The sequence below is a fragment of the Aptenodytes patagonicus genome, chromosome W (assembly GCF_965638725.1).
Source record: "Aptenodytes patagonicus chromosome W, bAptPat1.pri.cur, whole genome shotgun sequence".
Taxonomy (NCBI): Eukaryota; Metazoa; Chordata; class Aves; order Sphenisciformes; family Spheniscidae; genus Aptenodytes; species Aptenodytes patagonicus.
Genome location: NC_134981.1, coordinates 14,807,944 through 14,831,003, shown reverse-complemented (window position 1 = coordinate 14,831,003; position 23,060 = coordinate 14,807,944). Strand labels below are relative to the sequence as shown.

At 41.4% G+C, this 23,060-nt stretch overlaps 1 protein-coding gene across 2 annotated transcripts in view; it reads right to left on the bottom strand.

The window, feature by feature from the left end:
* Positions 1-23,060, bottom strand: part of LOC143172021 (ADP-ribosylation factor-like protein 15) — a 286,252-nt gene that overhangs the window by 143,474 nt on the left and 119,718 nt on the right. For both annotated transcript variants that reach the window (XR_012997266.1, XM_076361236.1), the window contains exons 3-4: positions 22,404-22,463; positions 5,825-6,033 (exon numbers count right to left, since the gene is read on the bottom strand). Coding sequence is in view for 1 of the 2 variants with exons in the window: in XM_076361236.1 (XP_076217351.1) it covers positions 5,825-6,033; positions 22,404-22,463 (269 nt within the window). In the remaining variant the exon portion in view is untranslated. The remainder of the gene's footprint in view (positions 1-5,824; positions 6,034-22,403; positions 22,464-23,060) is intronic.

Below are 23,060 nucleotides of genomic sequence, written 5' to 3'. Positions count from 1 at the left end.
CCTTTTTTTCTTAGCAGAGGCAGTCATAATGTGTGGGGCTGACTGCCTCACCCTAGGCGACCCCCTGGATGGACCTTCATCTACATCCTCGTTTGCCTCGCCCTCAAGTTTCAGGGCCCCATATCTGTTGTGTAAAGGCAACTGGGAAGGTGAGGGAGGCTGGGCTGGGGTTCGCCTGGCACCCCAAGCAGGGACCTGTTTCCATTCCCCCCCGTCGCTTAGGTCCCCTCTTTCTACCTGGTGGCAAGAAGGCAGGGGATCCTCTGCTTCTCACGGAACCCCCATCTGCTGCCTTTGCCTCAGGGATGGTAGGGTGCGGCTCCACCAATCTATCTCCTTCTCACACTCCCTGATACTCCTCAACCTTTCCACCTCCTCCTTCAGCTCTGCCACCAGGCCGAGCAGATCATTCACCTGGTCACACCGCACACAGGTGGTGTCTCTGCTGCCCTCCGGTAGAGCTGACAGGCTCAGGCACTCCCTGCAGCCAGAGACCTGCACAGCTGTATGCTTGTGTGTGAGCTCCGTCTGGGTCACCACATGCCTTCTGGCGACGGCTTTCAGCCGAGTGGAAACCATAGCTGGTCCTCTTCTCGGAAGCCGACGATTACCAATTGAGTTGGCCTCTAGAGCCAGGAGGGGGGCTGCCCCTTGCCCACTCGCCTTCCCTGCACGCCCTGCCTGCGCGAACTACCGCACCACGCCCTTCTGACGCGCCACATCCTATTCGCTGCGCTCCCTGGGGGCTGCTCTTTTAAGTGAGGGGGTTTGGCCGCCGCCCCTCTTGTCCCCGCCCACGCTGAGTCAGAGCTGCCGCTCGTCAGGAACTCCCTCCTCCGGCTCGGGGAATGGGGGGGCTGGGGCTCCCTCTCGCTCCCTGCGCTTTTGCTTTTGCTTTTCGCGGGTTTTGCCGCTTCAGGAAGGGTCCCCCGGCGCGATCCTCCGCTCCGGAGCCCTTCGCCTCGGTGGCTTCGTTGAAATGGCCAAATGCATCAACTACGGCAAAATAGTATGAAGACACTGACCCCCCTAACACAAAATACAAAGTAATTAAAGTCCTGGAATTAAGCCTGTCATATATGCAGCCAAATCAGACCATAAAGCATCAGCAGGCTCAGAAAGTGCAGTTTCTATAGCGCTCCAGCTCCTTTGCATGAGTAAGGGCCTCCGCAGATGCTGACAAACCTGGCCATTCTCCTGCAATGGTTATTTAGCTTTAAGACACTTAAGGCATCAAGACGACATTGTTTATCTACAAAATTATTTCCAGACATAAAAAAAACAGAGAAGAAACTGGCAGGGTAACAGGATATTAGCCCTCACATCGCTCAGGTGGCTCTTTTCATAAGGAGAGTGACCCTCCACTTTTCTGCTAGCAGAAAACCACAATTCAAAACCCAGATGCCTTTAAAATACTCTCAAATAGATAAATACATCACAATCTATGTAAACATGGGATCAACCTTTCACATTTGCTTTTGAAAATATTGTTTGTAATTCAAAGATATTTTTAATCTTGCTCTATCGAAGAAAAAAGGAAAGTGGGAAATACTTTTCTCTGGAGTTTCACACGCTGCAACTTTATAAAGTAAGATCTTGTATGCAAGAGGGAAAAAAAGCACTTATGATCAGCTCACTACATAATCTTTTCACCTTTTTTCCCCCTGACAACAATATTTAAAAAGATATTATAATCTTAAAATAGACTGAGAAGACTTTTGATTTACTGTCTACTAGTAAGTCAATATTAAAAAGTTCTATCATTTTTTAAAAAGGGAATTTAGAATATATCTTCAGTGATTTCCCCTGGTACTAGTGGTCAACAATTTATATATATAAAAGAAATGTATTAATTGCCTGCACTTTTGGATAACTAAAAGAAAACCCACCAAAAGGTTATACTCTATGAATATCTTCACATATATGATCTTAGAATAGAATAGTTCAGTTGGAAGGGACCTACAACGATCATCTAGTCCAACTGCAATCTTGAAAACAGCCTTAAATCTAAAAAAAACCCCAACAAACCAAAGAAACTCCCCAAATCCAACACCCCACCACCCAAACATGTAGCTGCTTCACCATCGAACTGGCAAAGCTCCATGGCTCGATTGGGTTTCTACTTTGGCCAGTCCTACATGGCTTCCAGAAGTCCTCAACAGATTCAGATGAGTGTTTGCTCAGCACAGCCTGTTCCTCAAGTACAGTGGCTATGGACAACTTCCAACCCATCTTACCTGTGACTCCTAAATATTGCTCTGACTCAGGAGGAAAGCAACTCTCAGTTTGCATACTGGTTCAAATCACAGGAATCCACTGCAACATCCAGCTTCTGATATTATTACACAAAGTAGCATAGATTCCAAAATAGAAATCAACAAGTTGGTAATCATAGTCATGCTGCTGTTCCCTTACAAAGCGATTTACAGTGCTTTTATCACCATAAATCTCCTGTAATATTTTAAGCCTGTAACAGAAATCTGACTAATCAAAAACACTTGTTATAATCAAAAGCACCTTTGTGATGGAAAACCAGCAGCACACTCCATCAGTAAGATACTTATTAAAAAATATATAATTAGGTACAGTGTTTTAGAATTGCACCCTGTATTTTGGAAACAGTGGCCAAACAAACTGATATGCCACTACTAAACCATCTTCCCATCTGCCGAGTAACTAAATTTATTTTTGACTTGTAACTATATTTACTAATTCAGGTTTCCAAAACAGCAGTAAGAACTGACGTACATATGACTGATTCTTCATTATTGTAATTTTAATCTAAAATAAGGTTATTTTGCAACATACCTATTGACTCAAATATGATTGTCTGAGTTTTACAGTCTGGTTAATATATGCAGTCTTTATTTCAACATGGCTCAGTTGAAATCATTTAGTAGCTATTTGAAAACACTTAAATATGTGCTACTGTCACGAGAACATCAAAACAACTTACAAATATCTTTGACATAGGAAGGTGGAATAAATACCATACAAGTTGACATAACAGAAATAAGAGGCACAATATTTAAAATGACATCTTAATTTATAGTTTCTAGAATGAAACGTTAAATGTACTTTCTTGGTTTCATTTTAAAATTAAAAAAATAGGAAACAGACAACCAGCAACTGAACAAAGGAAAAAAGGATTACATTTACTGATTAGTATTTCGACTTAGCTTCTCCTGTAATTTTTCCTAATCACTTCAATAATATTAAGTATTTTCTCCAATCATGCCTGCAAAATGAATTAGGTTCAATTACATGTCATAAATTAAACAAATTAATTGGATATTCTTAAAAATAGTCATCGTTTTGAATTGAATTATTCATGACATTGCTTAATAGTTACAGCATGCAGCTTCTACAATACTGTTTCTACCTAAGCAATGCATGGAGAAAACACATTAAAAATAAAATATAAAGCTTTGAAAAACTGAAGCAACTGCACTTCCCAACAATAAATATAACTAACATCTGTTGCAGAAACTGCTTGGCACTTGTACAGTTTTGTGAAGGATTTTTGTTGTAAATATTTTTCTACAATTCCTGTTACGCACCACTCAGACATTTTCTTTAATTATACTCCAAGGGGTCCTTTCATATCCATTAAAGAAAGGCAACTTGTTGTCTAAAAGAATGCATACATACTTCTAAATTTCAACTGTGATTCATTTGTCTTATGACGCATAAAAAAGTAAGGCAATACCTATATTTAATGGACTTAGTTCTGCAAAAATGTCTAATAAAACTCAATGCTCAACACATTATTCTTGTTAAAGCTTTAAAAATGCTCTTTTTGAACTAAGAAATGGTTCTATGATGATTCAGCATTTTATTTTCTTTCATTTCACACCTCAATAATGAGGACAAAACCACAGCAAAGCCTTTAGGAAAGCAATAAATTTCTATTTCAAAATTGACCAAGTAAGGCTCCCGCTTTGCATTCACAGCAAATACAGGGCATAATTTTTTCAGGTACAAAATACCAGTAACAACTTTGTGACATTCTCCTTCATTTCTTTTTGTAATTTTGTTTTTCACTATTCTTAAGAATTTCAAAGACATACACTGAGCTCGTGATACAAGTTTTTTTTTTTTCTGAAAATATGCATAAGCTGTGCACATTTAACAGAATTCTTGTATTCAGCGTTTCATACAGACTCAAAGTAGCAAGACTTGTTTGCTATAAAAATACAATGAAAGGTTTTTTTTTTTTTTTTTTTTATGAAGAGCATGCAGTAGAAACATATTTAAATGCTACTGTAAGCACATAAAGAAAACCAGTTGTGTCTCAGGACAGTGTCATTTTTTTAAGTGGAAGGCTTAGGAATACATGCTTTGCTTTTACACTGTACAATAAACTAGAAGAAACTAATAAACTGATATATTAAAATCTATATTACATTTCCTTTAAATATTCATTACTTCTTCCCAAATCCGTTTTTAGGTGAACAAGACCTAGAACTTGTAGATGCTGTCCCTGCATCATTTCAGTTTACCTTTTTATGTAACTTGATATACTAAATTCAAATTCCTTATTTCTGGGGTTTTTTTTTGTTTTGGTTTGGTTTTTCTTTTGGGGTTGTTTTGGTTTTTTTTTAACTAAGCACAGATTCTTGGAGGAAAGGACCAACAATTTAATAAAACATTTTACAGTATAGCTTACACGATTCTCACTCTCTTCCTCTGATATTAAAAACATCACTATACCCCAGTCACATTTACATTTCTCCTTCTTAACACATAATAAGCTTAACATTTTATCCTCTATTTCTTTTTGCTAACTGAAGAGGCATAAATAACAATAAAACAATACAGAATGTACAAAAAACTATACTGTACAAATAGCAGTTATCCTACAGATCAATAAGTTTTGCATTGAATTGAATTGGCATTCTTCAGAAAGATCATATTTTAGACAAAAGCGCATCTAAGAAAGCAACAATTTTAAATACAAAGCAGCACAGTAAGGTGCTGAAACAGTTTTGACTCTGCTGTAGTAAAAAACACCACTCACGGAACAAACAGGAGATTTCACATACAATCTTTAATGGGAAGAGTCCTTTAAATGACATTTATGAACAGAATGACACAATCAAAGTTTAATTTCTTCCTACAACTTCAGAAGAATAAGAAGAACTTCTTATGAAGAATCAGTAACTTTCAGCATTTCCTCAAAGGTACGTGACATGATAGGAATGTAGGTAAGAAGAATTTTTCAGAAACTTAAGAGCAAAAGGTACACTGAATAGAACAATTATATAATTTACTATGTGATAGCTACAAACTAGACAAAGACATTACTCCTTAAAATAAGAAAATCAGAACAGGTTAAGGACTTCAGAACAGGAATTGCAACTCTGCCCTCACATCAGTACATAACTGTTAAGAAAAAAGCTTTTACATAAAAGACTACCCATGGCTGCAATCTATTGGTTTAAGCAGTTGCAAAGAATGCAGTAATGGGATAGTGCAAGATTAAAACTAATAGCAAATAAAAACCCAAGCAAAACAAAAAATCACTCTTCCAGCAGCTTTTGATAAGAGTAGTTTAAAAACATCTTTTCTTCCTTAAGCAAAATATGGTGAAAGCAGAACTGTGTGTGTATCCAAGTATTACTTGTCTGTTTTCCAGGACAACTAAGCCTGTATAGAGTGCATTGGACTAAGTTCTTAGGGGCTGGGACTGTTCTTGGTCCGTGTACTTACAGCAAAGAGTAACTGAGGCCAGTCCTTAACTAGGATGTCAGGGTAATATGTAATACTAGGTCAGTGGTGTGCAGATAGTAAATACAGACAAAATGCTGCCACGTTAACATACCTCTTGTATGGAGCGAGCTGCTGGCTTGTCTTGATGATTGGCCAGTATTAAAAACGGCAAAGTACATAACTGTGGGTGCCGGAGAGCAGAATGCAGTTCATTCCTAGCAGTTTCTAGATCATCTTCAGAGGAGGCACTGTCTAATACAAATATTACCCCTTGGGATCCTTGGTAGTAACGACTCCAATATTTCCTGATATTGTCAGTTCCTTTCAAGACAATAATAAGAACTAATTAAAACAAGTATAGTTAAACAGGTTTAACACTTGTATCTGAAAATAACCCTTCTACTTAGAACAATCAAAGCAATGGACTAAATTTTCTCTCCTAAATATACTTCATCGAAAGAATAAAAAGGAAAAAAGCAGCCATAAATCCAACGCACACACAAACGTCAAACTAACATTGTTTAAATAAGGAAGGAATTTGACTCAATGCAGTTTTTATCCCTGAAAGTTTCTGCTCCATTAATGAGTACTGGCAGAACTACCATGCTTCCAGCGCCACCTAGCCTAACCCTATACCTTCTCACTGAAATATCTTGGTATTAATATATAAACCTTTGCCCATTCTTTTTTCCTTAGCCCTGCAGCTCCTTGCCATAACCTGTAGCTTCTGTCATGGCAGCTGCTCATTTCTGAGCATGATAAGGTCTTCCAGTTCATCTCCAAACTATCAGGCAAACACTTCATAACTGGAAAAAAGGTGTCAGGAAAGCCTATTAAAGTTGTAATTAGACACTTAATGAGGAGAATGGTGATACAATAGTGAGTTGAACAGTGACAACATGCAAAGGCATTCATTTCAACTACTTTTGCTCTGTCAACCACACTTAAGGATTCTGGAAGAGCCCAACAGTAGACACACGAATGACTGTACAGGTTTATGTGCCACAGTAATTTTTAGGACACAGTTCAGCGGCACTCAGCCATCTCAACAGAAGCCAAGCAATAAGGTTATCTATAGAAAGCTTTTGTCTCCCCTGGAGAGCAGCATATGTTTGTAATGTTGAGGTAGGGAAAAAAAATAAAAATTGTATCTGACAGCTGTCAAACTATCTAAACTATGATTTGGATATGGGCTATTCTTCGTATGTCTGAATCTAGCACTACACTCATGGGGACTAACACTAAAAGGTGAACAGCAGTAGCAATACTCTAGTAGAAAGTCTGACATGTCTGCAAGACACTGATTTGCAGAAATGCACTGAAAGTATCCTTTACAGACATTATTCATACTTTGAGATAGAGAGAAGTGAACTTTAACGTAGACACAGATACCAAGTGCTGATAATAATAAAACTCCATTTTTTAGTGAAACAAAACAACTACACAAAAGTTCTGACCAAAACATAGGCACAAAATGAGAATTTAATGCAACATAATTACTATAACATTGATGTGATACTTAAAATATTCACTTAATTTGTACACTGTGCAACAGAAAAGACAGCCACTAAACAAAGGTGAAGAAATCAATATCTAAGGAGGAATTTACACCCTACACACTTTACATCCAACTCAGATTATTCAAATCTCGCTACATGAAGTTACTCCCTTCTCTGTACCAGCCACACTAGAACCTTAAGCACTCAGTTTCTGTATTCTGCACCTAGCACAATTTAGGTGGCTAATGAATGCTGTGAACACACATGTTTTCCTATAGAGGATATTGAAGTCAGACCTGAACAGTGTTTTTCTGCAAGAGATCTAAAGAGATGGTTAAAGGTAAACGGTCATGGGATTTAGTCAAGACCATGCTTAATTTCTCTATTAATTTAACCAGACTCATAAAGTAACAACACATAAATAGGACAGGTGTTTCATTTATTTTATCAACTTCTGAAGATCAACATTACTTATACAGAAGAGGGATTGCATTGAAAGCTAATTCTATGGATCTGTACCACCATAATATCTATCAATTGTACTTGTAAAGAATTTCATAGCATCTGTTAGATGTCCCAGTCTTTCCAAACAGCTGTCTATGTCAGAACCAAGTAGAGCAAGTTGCCAGAGGGACACTATTTACATAGCCACATGCAGCAGCGTTGTAGGCTTCTGAAGTATCACATTAAAAACTGGTAGAGAATAATTTTCAGTGAACTGAAAGGCCAACACCATGATCAGTTCTTTGAAGGTCTTCCCCCCCCAGCAATATAACTTCCGTCTTATCTACTTTAAGCTTCAGCCAGCTACTTTTCAACCACATGTTGCTGCCAGACCCTGAGTCTTATCTCTGTAACTGTACTATTTCTAAGGAGAAAAATTGTGTGGTGAACTGCAGAGCATTTGACCTCTTGTATCCAGGCACACGGAAGAAAGCAGCACATGGATCCCTACATGAGACACTGGAGCCAGAAAAGCAGTATGCTGATTCGTTGACCTTATGGCCTTGTCTTTTTGGTTCAGGTTCTTTAGCTGATGAACTTTGTTTCTCCACATCAACTGTCCCAAAAGAAACACCACCAAAGCATAGTAGTCCTTTTCTCTCCAGCCCTGGCCAGTCACCATGGCATAGTTCTAAGAACCACCTAATAATGCCTAACAAATCTTGGCGTTTCCTTCAAGATTTTCCATTAGAATAGCGACCTGCTCTGAACTTGCTTACGCTTCGATTCTGATGAAATCACAGCCTGAGGTTTAAGAATAAAAAAATTTGTACTAAGCAGACAAGAAAGAAGACTGAGAAAGTCTGTACCTCGGGGTGCCATTTTAACTCATTTTTCTGGCAAACACACTTGAAAAATAATTCTTGGCATCAATAAGCTATCAGCAACTGGAAATCACAATTTCTACAAGACAAATAAGCTTATATTCTTTTGCCTTAACTCTTCATATCCAGGGAGCACAACCTGTTCTCAGCTTCTTTCTCCAGAGCATTAGGTAGTATGTTGTGGTGCTATCCTGGGCAGGAAACGCTGGCCTGTGAATAATGATCCAGCCATCGTACTTCACGGTATGACAAATTTAGTCTTACAGAGCAAGCAGTTGTTTTTAAAGGTGTAGTTTAGCACAGACTATCCTATTAATTAATCTTTTCCTCTATTCCAAAGGTTTCTAAGACAGGGAAATTCAAAGTCTGAGTTTTCCGACAATCCAGAATGTAATGTGCATCTATTAAACATCCTCAGGCTCTCAGAGACTACTGAAATGAAACCAGAAACTTAACTGGTACCCAAAATGTCCTATCAAACAATAGTAACACACGAGACAAGCATTTAGGTTTTTCAGCCTAATACCATGTGTTTCTCTAACAGCTTTGCAGGCACGTGGCTGTTTCTTCAATCATTTCATGCCTAAACTAAGTTTAAAAAAAAAAAAAAAAAAAAAAAACCACTTGGGTAAAAATCCCCAAAGCATCAGAAAAACATAACAACAATTCACATTAGACCTAGGGAACGTGCTATGCGAGAGGTTCACTAAAATGTGACATTCAGTGTAGTATTTTGCTCAGAGACAGGCAAGAGCCACGACTCGTGCCCAGGCATACGATTTGTTTCCCTCAGCAACGAACCCACAGGAGCCAAAAGCCCTGTGATGTGACTAAAACATCCCATTTACAAATAAATTGGGGAAAAAAAAACCCAAATAAACAAACAATCCACCACAACAGAATCATGCTATTTATTAGAAAAGATAGTATTCAGTCATCAAACGTAGGTTTGAATTACTTTATAAAAGGAAAAAAATAACCTCTCTTCTTATAGAAAAACTACGAGGTGCTGTAATTAAAACCCCCAGTCATTCAGCATTACTACAGGGCAGGTTTATTCAACTAACTGTTCAAAATTTTTTAAAGTTTTCATTTGTAATTTTTAAAATATCAAATAAATAAATTCTTTTTGATTATCAGCCAAGGGTATAGTGTTTCCATATTAACAGTTTATTATTTTTATCAGTGCCAATAAGTACCCTTCCAAATGCCCCTTGGAAGCTGGGGGGAAGAGTTTGAGTTATGTGCAGTTTAATACACATCCAAAACAGGTTGCACAATGATGCACTCCTGTAAATATGCAAAATGCAGAGCTGCAAATCTTCCTTTTAACTATGAATACTTCTGTTTACATCTTCATTCACAGCAGTCTGAGGCTACCTTCAATTCCCTCCTTTTCAGTACTTTCAGGAGAACAGAACATAGCATTACAGAAAAAAATTTACTGAAAGCAATTTAAAGGCGTCAAATTTGTTAGTTGTCAAACTTGCAGCAAGTCTCCATCAAGAGCACAACAAATGTCACACAGCCCTTGCTTTAAGATAGTCTAGCCTGTGCATGAAAGCTCTTATTCACCTCAAAACAGAAGGAGGAATACATCACAGCTCCGGAGAAGTTATATTCTCAATCCAGGGAAGAACTTTTTTTCCTTCCTACCAAAAATAGTTAACCTGGGGCCATGAAAGAATGCAGGCTGCAACCAGGTTTTCTACTACTTCAAATATAACATCCACTCACCTGAAATAAAGACACCTACCTATTTTGAAGGTTATATAGTTGATAAAAAGTTACATAGTTAATTCCTCTACTGATATTAAACAGACAGTTTATAACTAGCAAAAAGATTAAAAGATGACAAGGAATATGTCAACTGCACCACAAAAATCTTCATGCCTGAAAGACTGCCCCATTGGTGGGGGAATAAGAAGGAAAAAAAACCAAAAAAACCCCACACACAACAACTCTTGTATGTTCTTGCAAAAATTTTAAATATGCCCTAACCCCTCCCTGAAAAACCTTATGAAAAGGCTTTTGAAATAACTATTTCTAAATCTACGTAGGATTTATAACTTCACTTTCCATCACTTCCTTACAAGGAAAACTGCCATGTTTTCTTAGGTAATCAGGAAGATGCTTGAAATCTTAGAAATCTTAACACATTTTTAAGAGATCTGGCTGCTTCTTATCTATCTCAGGCGTACTTTCTGTTTAGATCTCCCAGTAATCCCCTTGAAGAAATACAGCATATAGATTTTTGATTTTTTACATGAGCTATTTTTCAACCTGTTTTCTTCTTTTTATTACAAATTAAGTTATAAATCCTTTCTAAGATACCCACTTTGTATGTACATGCAATTTGTCCACATTGACAGACACATCCACACACAGATACAGAAGTTTTCCGCAGGTGTAATATCAGTCACCCTTCGATGGCTATTTTGTATTGCTACTGCTTACTGCTAAGCAGCAATACAGATGCTAAGCCAAAACCTTCCTCAAGGTTCAAAAGTTCCAGGACTTTTGCTTCCTAGGGTTTAAGACCAAGAGATCACAGCCTGCTTTCTCCAGCTTTTCAGGCACTGTACTCCTGCAATCATACACAAAGCATGGCAGCAGGGAATTGGCAGGTTTTTTCCCCCTCAAGGAGGAACATTTTGAGATCGCTAGATCAGCTATATTCACTGCAGCAATTCAACAACACTCTGAACAAACAGCGTAAAAGAAACAACCCCAAAAATGCTGAGGAATAAATATTCTCCCTTTATCTTCAATATATACAAAAAACAGAAATACACATAATTTATTGTGCTCATTTCTACTTTTCTTATCAAACTGAAGTTTATGGAAACCATCTCTGTCATCTCTTGTCTGCCTTCCAGGCTTCCCCAATGAGATTAATCTGGAAGTCAAGCCTTCAGTATTTTCCCTATTAGGTAACTTAGGTGCTGTCTCCAACTTTGAATCTCCACCTATTCAGATATTTAAAACTGTTAGAACAACATTTAGGTTGCAAGCACTTGGAAGTTTTAAAAACACCATATTTACACTTGCCTACAAAAAGTCAGTTTGATGCTACTTCAGCATGTGTATTACACTACCATCTTAAAATAAAACATGCAATTTGAAACAAAAATCTCCTGTTCTAGTCAGGACCATGAAGTTAATTAAAAGTTCATAAAATTTTATAAAAAAAATCTTACAGGTTCTTTTAAAAGGATAAGAAAATATGTGCCCTGCAATATGCTCTAAGATTTATTTAAGTCTGAAGCTTTAATAGTTTGCAGTAGGTGGCACACCACACTAAACACAGCCATTCTCAAAATCACCTCTACTTTTTTTTTTTTTAATTTTTAAAGGCACAAACACAGTAAGTCCTCTAGGGCAAGCAAAGCGAATGGTTGGCAACAAGAAAATCACCTACCAGTTTCCTTTCTACCTGTTACCCCATCTCTGCCCTCCCTCCACCTCTGCTGAAGTACTTGATAACAGCTGGGATCTCTGAAGCAGCCTCACAACTCCCCAGGCTGATGACTGCTGTCAGCACCCAGCAAGGCTCAGACATACCCTCCTCTGAGCTGTAGTCACACCTTTGGTAACAGTGCAGGTAATCTCAAATAAAGCTCAAAATGCTCTTTATGCATCTCTCTCTATGGCACTTAAGAGTAGCAGACATACCACAGCTGTGTTAGTTCTGTTTGTCTAGCCCTTCTGCTGACTGGCTCACAAAGTTTGAATCTGCTTTAGCCTTTGAAAGGATCAAAGTCATTTCTGGCTACAATAAAAAATAAAAACTTTTTTTTTTGGGGGGTGGGGTGTTCATAAAACATAGGTATCTTTTCTGATGCTAAACTAGGCTGCTTTACTCTACCCTTTGATTCAGCCTGAAGAAAATGGAGTTGTAAGTGCAACAGGAGACAAAGAATTTTTAGCAAACCAAAGTTTCTACTTTTCTCTCCACAAAACATCCCATTAACAAAAAAGCAGCCGACTGTCGTGGTTTAATCTCAGTCAGCAATTAAGCACCACGCAGCCGCTCGCTCACTCCCCCCCACCCGGTGGGATGGGGGAGAGAATTGGAAGAGCACAAGTTAGAAAGACTCGTGGGTTGAGATAAAAACAGTTTAATAATTGAAATAAAATGATAATAATAATATGATAATAATAATAATAATACACAAAACAAGTGATGCACAGTACAATTGCTCACCACCCGCTGACCGATGCCCAGCCAGTCCCCGATGCCCAGCTGGCCCCCCCCGGCCAGCTTTCCCAGTTTATGTACTGAGCATGACGTCACATGGTATGGAATGTCCCTTTGGCCAGTTTGGCTGTGCCCCCTCCCAGCTTCTTGTGCACCTTCAGCCTTCTCAGTCGGTAGAACATGGGAAGCTGAAAAGGCCTTGGCTAGTGTAAGCATTACCTAGCAACAACTAAAACACCGGTGTGTTATCAACTTTGTTCTCATCCTAAATCCAAAACACTGTACCAGCTACTAGAAAGGAAATTAACTCTATCCCTGCCGAAACCAGGACAATATCCACCCCTTATTCTATACCATCTGCGTCATGCTCGTCTCACATTTTCCAGTACATTTTCATTAATCACCACCCCCTTTTATATATATATATACACACATACACAGATATCATTCCCTTCATCTGTGGGCCATCCCTCTAAAATGTTCGGTGAGTTCATTTAGTCCATGACTTCGGGCTCCATCTGTCATAATAATCTTTCAGGGCAGGAAAAATGGAGATGGTATGTGGTGTTGGATTGTTTCATGTTGAAGTCAGTTCTGGTACCATCATCACTGTGCTTTGCTTGGTTTCACTGAAGTTATTCTTCATTAGTCTGGGTGATTCTTATTATAATAACATTAGTATGGCATATAATATTATTAGTATTATTAGTATATCTGTGTATTATTAGTATAACTATTATAACTATAATTAGTACTTAACATCACATAATTCAGATCATTGGCTATTCTCACCCAAAATCAAATCCCCTTGAGGCACACATCGGACTTCCCCATCCTTCCGCATTATCCACCAAGTGCACCCAGGTCCTTGAGCAAAAGCAATCCCACGGATGGGTCTGCCTCTGCCCGAGGCAGGAATAACCCAGACTGTCTTCCCCAGCATATTTTCTATGTGTACTACAGGGACTTTATTCCCATCTACAGTACGTAAAAGTTCTGACTGGGCAGGGCCTGCTCGATTGGCAGATCCCCTCGTGTTGACTAACCAGGTGGCCTTTGCTAAATGCGTATCCCAATGTTTAAACGTCCCACCACCCATTGCTCTCAGCGTAGTCTTTAACAGTCCATTGTATCAGTCAATTTTCCCAGAAGCTGGTGCATGATAGGGGATGTGATACACCCACTCAATGCCATGCTCTTTGGCCCAGGTGTCTATGAGGTTGTTTCGGAAATGAGTCCCATTGTCTGACTCAATTCTTTCTGGGGTGCCATGTTGCCATAGGACTTGCTTTTCAAGGCCCAGGATAGTGTTCCGGGCAGTGGCATGGGGCACGGGATATGTTTCCAGCCATCCGGTGGTTGCCTCCACAATTGTAAGCACGTGGCGCTTGCCTTGGCGGGTTTGTGGGAGTGTGATATAATCGATCTGCCAGGCCTCCCCATATTTATATTTCAACCATCGTCCTCCATACCAGAGAGGCTTTAACCGCTTGGCTTGCTTGATTGCAGCACATGTTTCGCATTCATGGATAACCTGGGCTATAGTGTCCATGGTCAAGTCCACCCCTCGATCACGAGCCCATCTGTATGTTGCATCTCTTCCTTGGTGACCTGAGGTGTCATGGGCCCACCGAGCTAGAAATAATTCACCCTTATGTTGCCAGTCCAGATCCACCTGAGCCACTTCAATCCTAGCAGCCTGATCCACCTGCTGGTTGTTTTGATGTTCTTCAGTGGCCCGACTCTTGGGTACGTGAGCATCTACGTGACGGACTTTTACAACCAGGTTCTCCACCCGGGCAGCAATATCTTGCCACAATGCGGCAGCCCAGATGGGTTTGCCTCTGCGCTGCCAGTTGCTCTGCTTCCATTGCTGCAACCACCCCCACAGGGCATTTGCCACCATCCATGAGTCAGTATAGAGATAGAGCACTGGCCACTTTTCTCGGTCAGCAATGTCTAAAGCCAGCTGGATGGCCTTTACTTCTGCAAATTGGCTCGATTCACCTTCTCCTTCAGCCGTTTCTACAACTTGTCGCATAGGACTCCATACAGCAGCTTTCCACCTCCGATGCTTTCCCACAAGACGACAGGACCCATCAGTGAACAGGGCATATTGCTTCTCATTTTCTGGTAGTTCATTATACATTGGGGCCTCCTCAGCACGCGTTACCTCCTCCTCTGGCAATATTCCAAAATCTTTGCCCTCTGGCCAATCCATGATCACTTCCAGAATTCCTGGGCGACTGGGGTTTCCTATTCGAGCCCGTTGTGTGATCAGTGCGACCCACTTACTCCATGTAGCATCAGTTGCATGATGTGTACAGGGGACCCTCCCTCTGAACATCCAGCCCAGCACTGGCAGTCGGGGTGCCAGGAGGAGCTGTGCTTCAGTGCCGATCACTTCTGAAGCAGCTCGAACCCCTTCATATGCTGCTAATATCTCTTTTTCAGTTGGAGTATAGCGGGCCTCGGATCCTCTGTATCCCCGACTCCAAAACCCTAGGGGTCGACCTCGAGTCTCCCCTGGTGCTTTCTGCCAGAGGCTCCAGGTAGGGCCATTCTCCCCGGCTGCGGTATAGAGCACATTTTTTACATCTTGCCCTGCCCAGACTGGCCCCAGGGCTACTGCATGAACTATCTCCCGTTTAATTTGTTCAAAAGCTTGTCGTTGCTCAGGGCCCCATTTGAAATCGTTCTTCTTTCGGGTCACTTGATAGAGAGGGTTTACAATCAGACTGTAATTTGGAATGTGCATTCTCCAAAAACCCACGACGCCTAAGAAAGCTTGTGTTTCTTTTTTGCTAGTTGGTGGAGACATGGCTGTTATTTTGTTGATCACATCCATTGGGATCTGACAACGTCCATCTTGCCATTTTATTCCTAAAAACTGGATGTCCTGTGCAGGTCCCTTGACCTTACTTTGTTTTATGGCAAAACCGGCCTTCAGCAGGATTTGGACTATTTCCTTCCCTTTCTCAAAAACTTCTCCTGCTGTGTTGCCCCACACGATGATGTCATCAATGTATTGCAGGTGTTCTGGAGCTCCACCCTGCTCCAGTGCAGTCTGGATCAGTCCATGGCAAATGGTAGGGCTGTGTTTCCACCCCTGGGGCAGTCGGTTCCAGGTGTACAGGACGCCCCTCCAAGTGAAAGCAAATTGTGGCCTGCACTCTGCTGCCAAAGGGATTGAGAAAAACGCATTAGCAATATCAACTGTGGCATACCACTTGGCTGCCTTTGATTCCAATTCATATTGAAGTTCTAGCATGTCTGGCACAGCAGCACTCAGCGGTGGCGTGACTTCATTTAGGCCACGATAGTCTACTGTCAGTCTCCACTCTCCATTAGACTTCCGCACTGGCCATATGGGACTGTTAAAGGGTGAGCGGGTCTTGCTGATCACTCCTTGCCTCTCCAGTCGACGAATCAGCTCATGGATGGGAATCAGGGAGTCTCGGTTGGTGCGATATTGCCGCCGGTGCACTGTGGTGGTAGCGATTGGCACCTGTTGGTCTTCGACCTTCAGCAACCCCACAACAGAAGGGTCCTCTGAGAGACCAGGCAAGGTGGACAGCTGTTTAATCTCCTCCGTCTCCAAGGCAGCTATACCAAAAGCCCACCTGTACCCTTTTGGGTCCTTGAAATACCCTCTCCTGAGGGAGTCTATGCCAAGGATGCACGGAGCCTCTGGGCCAGTCACAATGGGGTGCTTCTGCCACCCATTCCCAGTTAGACTCACTTCGGCTTCCAATACAGATAGCTGTTGGGATCCCCCCGTCACCCCAGAAATACAGATGGGTTCTGTTCCTATATATCTTGCTGGCATTAGGGTACACTGGGCACCGGTGTCTACCAGAGCCTTATACTTCTGTGGGTCTGATGTGCCAGGCCACCGAATCCACACAGTCCAGTAAACCCGGTTGTCCCTTTCCTCCCCCTGGCTGGAGGCAGGGCCCCTCTAATCCTCATCACAGTACTCGTTTCTCATTTCTTGTACGTATGAGTCAGAAGTTTCTTCATTAAGATCAAGAGTAAGATCAGCCCTTCTACTCTCTCTGGGGAACTGCCCGCTGGAAACTGGAGCAGCAATTTTCCTGGAAGAACCTCTTTCTGTGATTGTTTTCCCTTGCAATTCGCGTACCCGTGCCCCTAGGGCTGCAGTAGGTTTCCCATCCCACTTCCTCATGTCCTCTCCGTGGTCACGCAGGTAAAACCATAGGGTGCCCCGTGGTGTGTATCCTTTATATTCTCTCTCTTGAGCAAAAGAACGCTTACTTCTAATAGCCGAGATACTGGTCCGTATAGGTGAGGAGTAGGACCTATCCTCTCTGAGTTGCTGGATCTCCCGGGACAGTTTTTCGGACAGTTTCTCCACAGCCGAGACGATGGAGGAAGAAAGACTTTCCTCGTATTGCCGGAGTTGACTAGCCAATTCATCCACTGTTTGTTCCTCTCCATCTTTCCAGGTTATCACTGCCAATGAATTGGCGTATGACGATGGTGCGCTCCTTATAAACTTCCGCCACATGGGTCGTGTGCACTTGACTTCGTCTGGATCTTTGGATAGTTGTTCATTGTTCAGGTCATCATAAATCACCTCCAGCACAGCTAATTCTCTCAGAAACTGGATACCCTTCTCCATGGTGGCCCACTTGCTTGGGCGACATATGACATCTTCCTTAAAGGGATACCTTTCCTTCACGCTTGACAGGAGTCGCCTCCAAAGGCTGAGGATACGTGTCCCTTTTCCAATTGCTTTGTCAATGCCCCCTTCCCTAGAAAGGGATCCCAGCTGCTTGGCTTCCCTACCCTCTAATTCCAGGCTACTGGCCCCATTATCCCAGCATCGGAGCAGCCAGGTGACAATATGATCGCCTGGATGATGGCTGAAATCTTTTCGTATATCTCGCAGCTCACTCAGGGATAGAGATCGGGTGGTCACTGCCTCGTTTATGAGTTCTTCCTCTTCCTCCTCCCCGATCAGCGGCCGGCTTTCCTCCTCCCGTTCTCGTGATGGTCCTTCTCTAGGGTCATCTGTCTCGTATACTTCTTCCTCCGGTTCCCTTTTAGAAGAAGCTTCTTCCTCCCTTACTAAACGAGCTGACTTCCGCTTCCAAAATTTCTTCTTGTGTACAGGGGCGACTGATACTGGCACAGGCTCGTTCTTTGGTTCAGCCACAGGGCGTGTTGCTGGGGTTGGAGTGGCTGCAGTGCAAGTGCATGTCACCGGAGTCTGAGTGGCCGCAGGGCCTGTTGCCGGGGTTGGAATGGCCGCAGTGCAAGTGCATGTCGCCGGGGTTGGAGTGGCCGCAGTACATGTCGCCGGGGTTGGAGTGGCCGCAGTGCAAGTGCATGTCACCGGAGTCTGAGTGGCCGCAGGGCCTGTTGCCGGGGTTGGAGTGGCCGCAGTGCATGTCGCCGGGGTTGGAGTGGCCGCAGTGCAAGTGCATGTCACCGGAGTCTGAGTGGCCGCAGGGCCTGTCGCCGGGGTTGGAGTGGCCGCAGGGCCTGTCGCCGGGGTTGGAGTGGCCGCAGGGCCTGTCGCCGGGGTCGGAGTGGCCGCAGGGCCTGTCGCCGGGGTCGGAGTGGCCGCAGGGCCTGTCGCCGGGGTCTGAGTGGCCGCAGGGCCTGTCGCCGGGGTCTGAGTGGCCGTAGTGCGTGTTGCCCGGGTTTGAGTGGCTGCACGGCCTGTTGCCCGGGTCTGAGTGGCCGCAGTGCGTGTCGTTTTACTGTCAGAGCCAGAGACCTTCTCTTCCCTTTGAGGGTACTGAATGGTGTTGAACAGGGCTCGGTAGGCATGGGCCAGGCCCCAGCACGTTGCAATGAGTTGCATCTCTCTAGAGTTGCCAGGGTGACAGCATACTTTTTCCAAATATTCTACTAACTTTTCAGGATTCTGCATTTGCTCAGGGGTGAAGTTCCAAAACACTGGGGGTGCCCATTGGCCTAGGTACTTGCCCATCTTGTCCCACACACCCTGCCACTCATAATTATTCAGCCTTGGGGCAGATCTCTGGATGATATTCTTAAATTGCTTACCAACTTTAGACAAAACCGAAACAGTATTGCCAAGAAGTATCAATAGAAGTATCTTAACTGCCCAAGGATGCTCAAAATACTGAAAAATTACTGTAATGAAGGAGGAAACATCATAGAAGAAGGTAGTGACACTGCCATTCTCTATTTCCTCCGAAAAAAAACTCTCAGAAAAGTTACTGCAATTGCTAGTTGTCTCCACGATATGGTATCCATGGTACAGTAACGGCTTCATTGCGAAGTTTACATACCACAGAAACGTCAAGGTCAATGTTCTAAAAACAAACCTCACAAGCGAGACATTACTATTCACTGCAGACCACAACAAACTGCAAAAACCAACACCAATCTTTAACATGTACAGCAGGAAAAAGAGCGCGATGCAGATTATACAAATCAATATCGAGAACAGAGAAACCAACATTGTGACCCTCAACTATTAACAGATATAAGTTCCTTAATACACTCCGGTTAATCTGTTATTATCTCAAACCCTTCGAGCCCCACGTTGGGTGCCAAAAAGGACTGTCGTGGTTTAATCTCAGTCAGCAATTAAGCACCACGCAGCCGCTCGCTCACTCCCCCCACCCCCGGTGGGATGGGGGAGAGAATTGGAAGAGCACAAGTGAGAAAAACTCGTGGGTTGAGATAAAAACAGTTTAATAATTGAAATAAAATGATAATAATAATATGATAATAATAATAATAATACACAAAACAAGTGATGCACAGTACAATTGCTCACCACCCGCTGACCGATGCCCAGCCAGTCCCCGAGCAGCGGCCCCCCCCGGCCAGCTTTCCCAGTTTATGTACTGAGCATGACGTCACATGGTATGGAATGTCCCTTTGGCCAGTTTGGCTGTGCCCCCTCCCAGCTTCTTGTGCACCTCCAGCCTTCTCAGTCAGTAGAGCATGGGAAGCTGAAAAGTCCTTGGCTAGTGTAAGCATTACCTAGCAACAACTAAAACACCGGTGTGTTATCAACTTTGTTCTCATCCTAAATCCAAAACACTGTACCAGCTACTAGAAAGGAAATTAACTCTATCCCTGCCGAAACCAGGACACCCCCCACCCCACAAAAAATGTAACTAGAAAATTTTGTGTTTTGCTTATCCTATTGTACATAGCTTTGATAGGTGTTGCTTACATGGCTCCTACTTGTTTTGAATAAGATAGGCAACAGGTTGTCTATTCACGCCGTAAAAAGCTAATTGTAGAAAAAGAATGTTTTCAAAGAACAGTGGAAAGATGGCTACTGCTGAATCCTTATCTGAGCTTCCTCAGGACTCAAGTTAAGATTTGTAAGCAGGTGCAAATGATCTCTCTTATCTACAAAATGAGGAAATTATGTGACAGAGCCTGGGCTTAGGCACCATTTGAACAGCAGGCTGAGTATGATTGATAGCAAACAGATCTAGCTTTAATGCTTTCATAAGCTGAATATCTCTCTGCGACTCACAGCTTGGACAGCTCATCAGGGTCATCTAAAAATTTCATCTGCTAAGACATTCTGTAAACTGTTAGCCGCAGCTATGTCGCAGATGGCATTGCATGCACTCCACAACCAAATTTTGTAGAGGTGTCAACTGTCTTTTAGTCAAATACAGTATGGAGATTTTATTGCTTTGTGTTAGTACGTCCCTGTGAGGATGACTTAGGCTGGCATTTACTTGTGGAATCAGTTTTCTGATGACTAACTAGATGAAATTTTAGCTGCTCTGCCAGGCTATGTTGTTAGAAGGGTGTTCAGTACTCCCCTCCTTCTCCACAGAACAAAGAAAGAGGGTGGTTTTCCCATAATTATTCAAATATTAAATTTAATTAATAGCTCAACATCATTTTCTCCCTCCTCCCTCATTTTTTCACGAGGCAGATACTACCTGACAACTGTTGCCATCTTCTCCAAGGGTTCATATTTTCCATTCAATTTGGATCGCATGACAGTGTGACTCCCCCTCCTACTCTCTCTTCTTTTGCTCTTTACTTCCAAATTAAGGCAAAATACACATGCTTTGTTTAACCAATCCTATTTAAAGTTATTTTTTCTCAAGATCTCACCTAGACAATTTAGCTGGCCTAAGAGTGTGAATTTATTGCTTTGGTAATGAAACTTAAGGAGGAACTGCAGTGGGGAGGACAGTTCTCATCTCTCTTTTCCTGGGCACGCTCAACCGGCTGGAAACTCAAGCATCCCCAATATTTACCACTCTGCTCTTGCTAAGCACTTAACACATTTTGTCTTAAATGAAATTTCAAAGATGACTACACAACATGTTGATTCTCTATGCTTGTGAAAAAGGCCTTTGGGTGGATTACAAAAACGTAACACAAACATACGACAATATATTTTAGTATATAAAACAGAGAAAGTTACTAAACCCTATAACATGTTGTTAGTATTTTTACTGGCATCTCACCAGTAGTTTCTAAGTCTGCATTTACAAGATAGCAAACTAAATTATAAAATAGACTTATTCTAAAAAAACCCAATTGTAAATTATTAGTTGGCCTCTAGAATGGGCCTATAATCTTGATTTAGGCCTGAATAAGTATCCACATCACAACTGACACCATGACTTCGCATTCTGTTTTGACAGCATTACAACAGCAAATGACTGAATAAACACACTGAATAAATGGTGGTTTCAGGCATTGTGTCTCCAGGCTGGAAAGATGCTTGTTAGAACCAAAGAAGCAGCTTCCTATTGCCTTTGCACCTTCATTATCTGTCTTGAGATTAAACCTCAGCATCCCAAACTTCTATCAGCAAAACACTGTTAGAAACTTCTGAACAACAAATTTTATCATCTGCCTTATTTTTCCAGTCTTTCCCCATTCTCCTGTATGTTCATCGTACGCAATTTCATCCTTAGTTCCCGCCAGAGATTGCTGCACCATAACAGGAAATCATCAAATCTGTAATTTCTTTCTATACCATTACTCAACTGAGTTGCATAATATAGAGAGATGTTTCAAGTTATCCTGGTAAGAGTACATTCTGCAAGAATGTGGACTAGGGCACGGCACATCTTCACACACATTATTTTATAGACTAAATTTTTGGAAGAAAATGTGTGGTTTTTTTAGTTTCTCAGAGAGCAAGAAGGGATTCTTGGTATATCAAAATAGAAACTTAGAGAACAGGCAGTTCGACTTGATCAGTAAATAAAGCAAGAGCTCCTTTTCAAGTAATTCAAGAAGGCCTATGTTTGATTTGAAAGCTATATATAGCTTACCTGAGCTAGTGCTCGTACAAAAGCTTATACGTACAATAAACACAAGGAACACACTTCCCTGAGCTGCCACATAAGCCATACTAAAATTATAGCCCAGTTTGTGTTTCTGTATGACTTAACCTCTGCAATCTGCTAAATGACATTAAGGAGATACACCAGATACTTATCAGCCTTCTGCTCCTCCTACTTTTTACTTTTTGTTCTTTCTAGTCAGCATTTGTTCAATTTTTCTCAACTTTATCTGCTGTGGTGAAACATGGGTTTTAAATTCCAGCCACACTGGAATTTTTAGATTTATCATTTTTAAATTTAAAACAACTAACATTTTGGTATGATGAGATTTAGACACTACATGTTTTTATAATCAAATGAATAAACGCTATACCTCCAAGTTCTTTTACGTTCAAGATGGCATTCTGGAATGGCACCGCTTTTATGCTAAAACCTAAAAAGAGAAATAAAGAGTATTAGTAAGTTATTTGTTAAAGAGGCCATTTGAAATCAATTGCATACATTTAGAAAAGACTACTTTTTTCAGCAAGAACCAGGATTTTGCATGGGAAATTCTGTTTCAATATGATGTTTAAAAATATCAGTTATAAGATGGGGAAAAAAAAATAAATCAGTATGAGCAATGAAATTTGGAAAGATACTATTAAATAGCTGGCATACATTAAATTCAGCACAAAACTTCCATTCAGGCCATCTACCATTTGGTACGGAGTTAGTATGGAATATACCTTTATAAAATGATCTTTTAATGCATCTGGAACTAAAGTTTAGATTTCAGATTACCAGTAATATGAAGTGATCCTTCTGCAGTTTTTAGGAGACGTGGAAGACAACGTGCAATTCAAATCACTGTTTTCTTACATTTAAACTTGACAGGTTTTGGTTACACCTAGAGCATTAATCCTGTCTATAAACGTTATTAACAGAAAGGTCCTTTTACAGACCTGAGTGGTATGTATTAAAATGGTTACAAGCACACTAGAAGCATCTATGAATCCTCTATTAGCCTATTATACGCTTAAAACTAAAA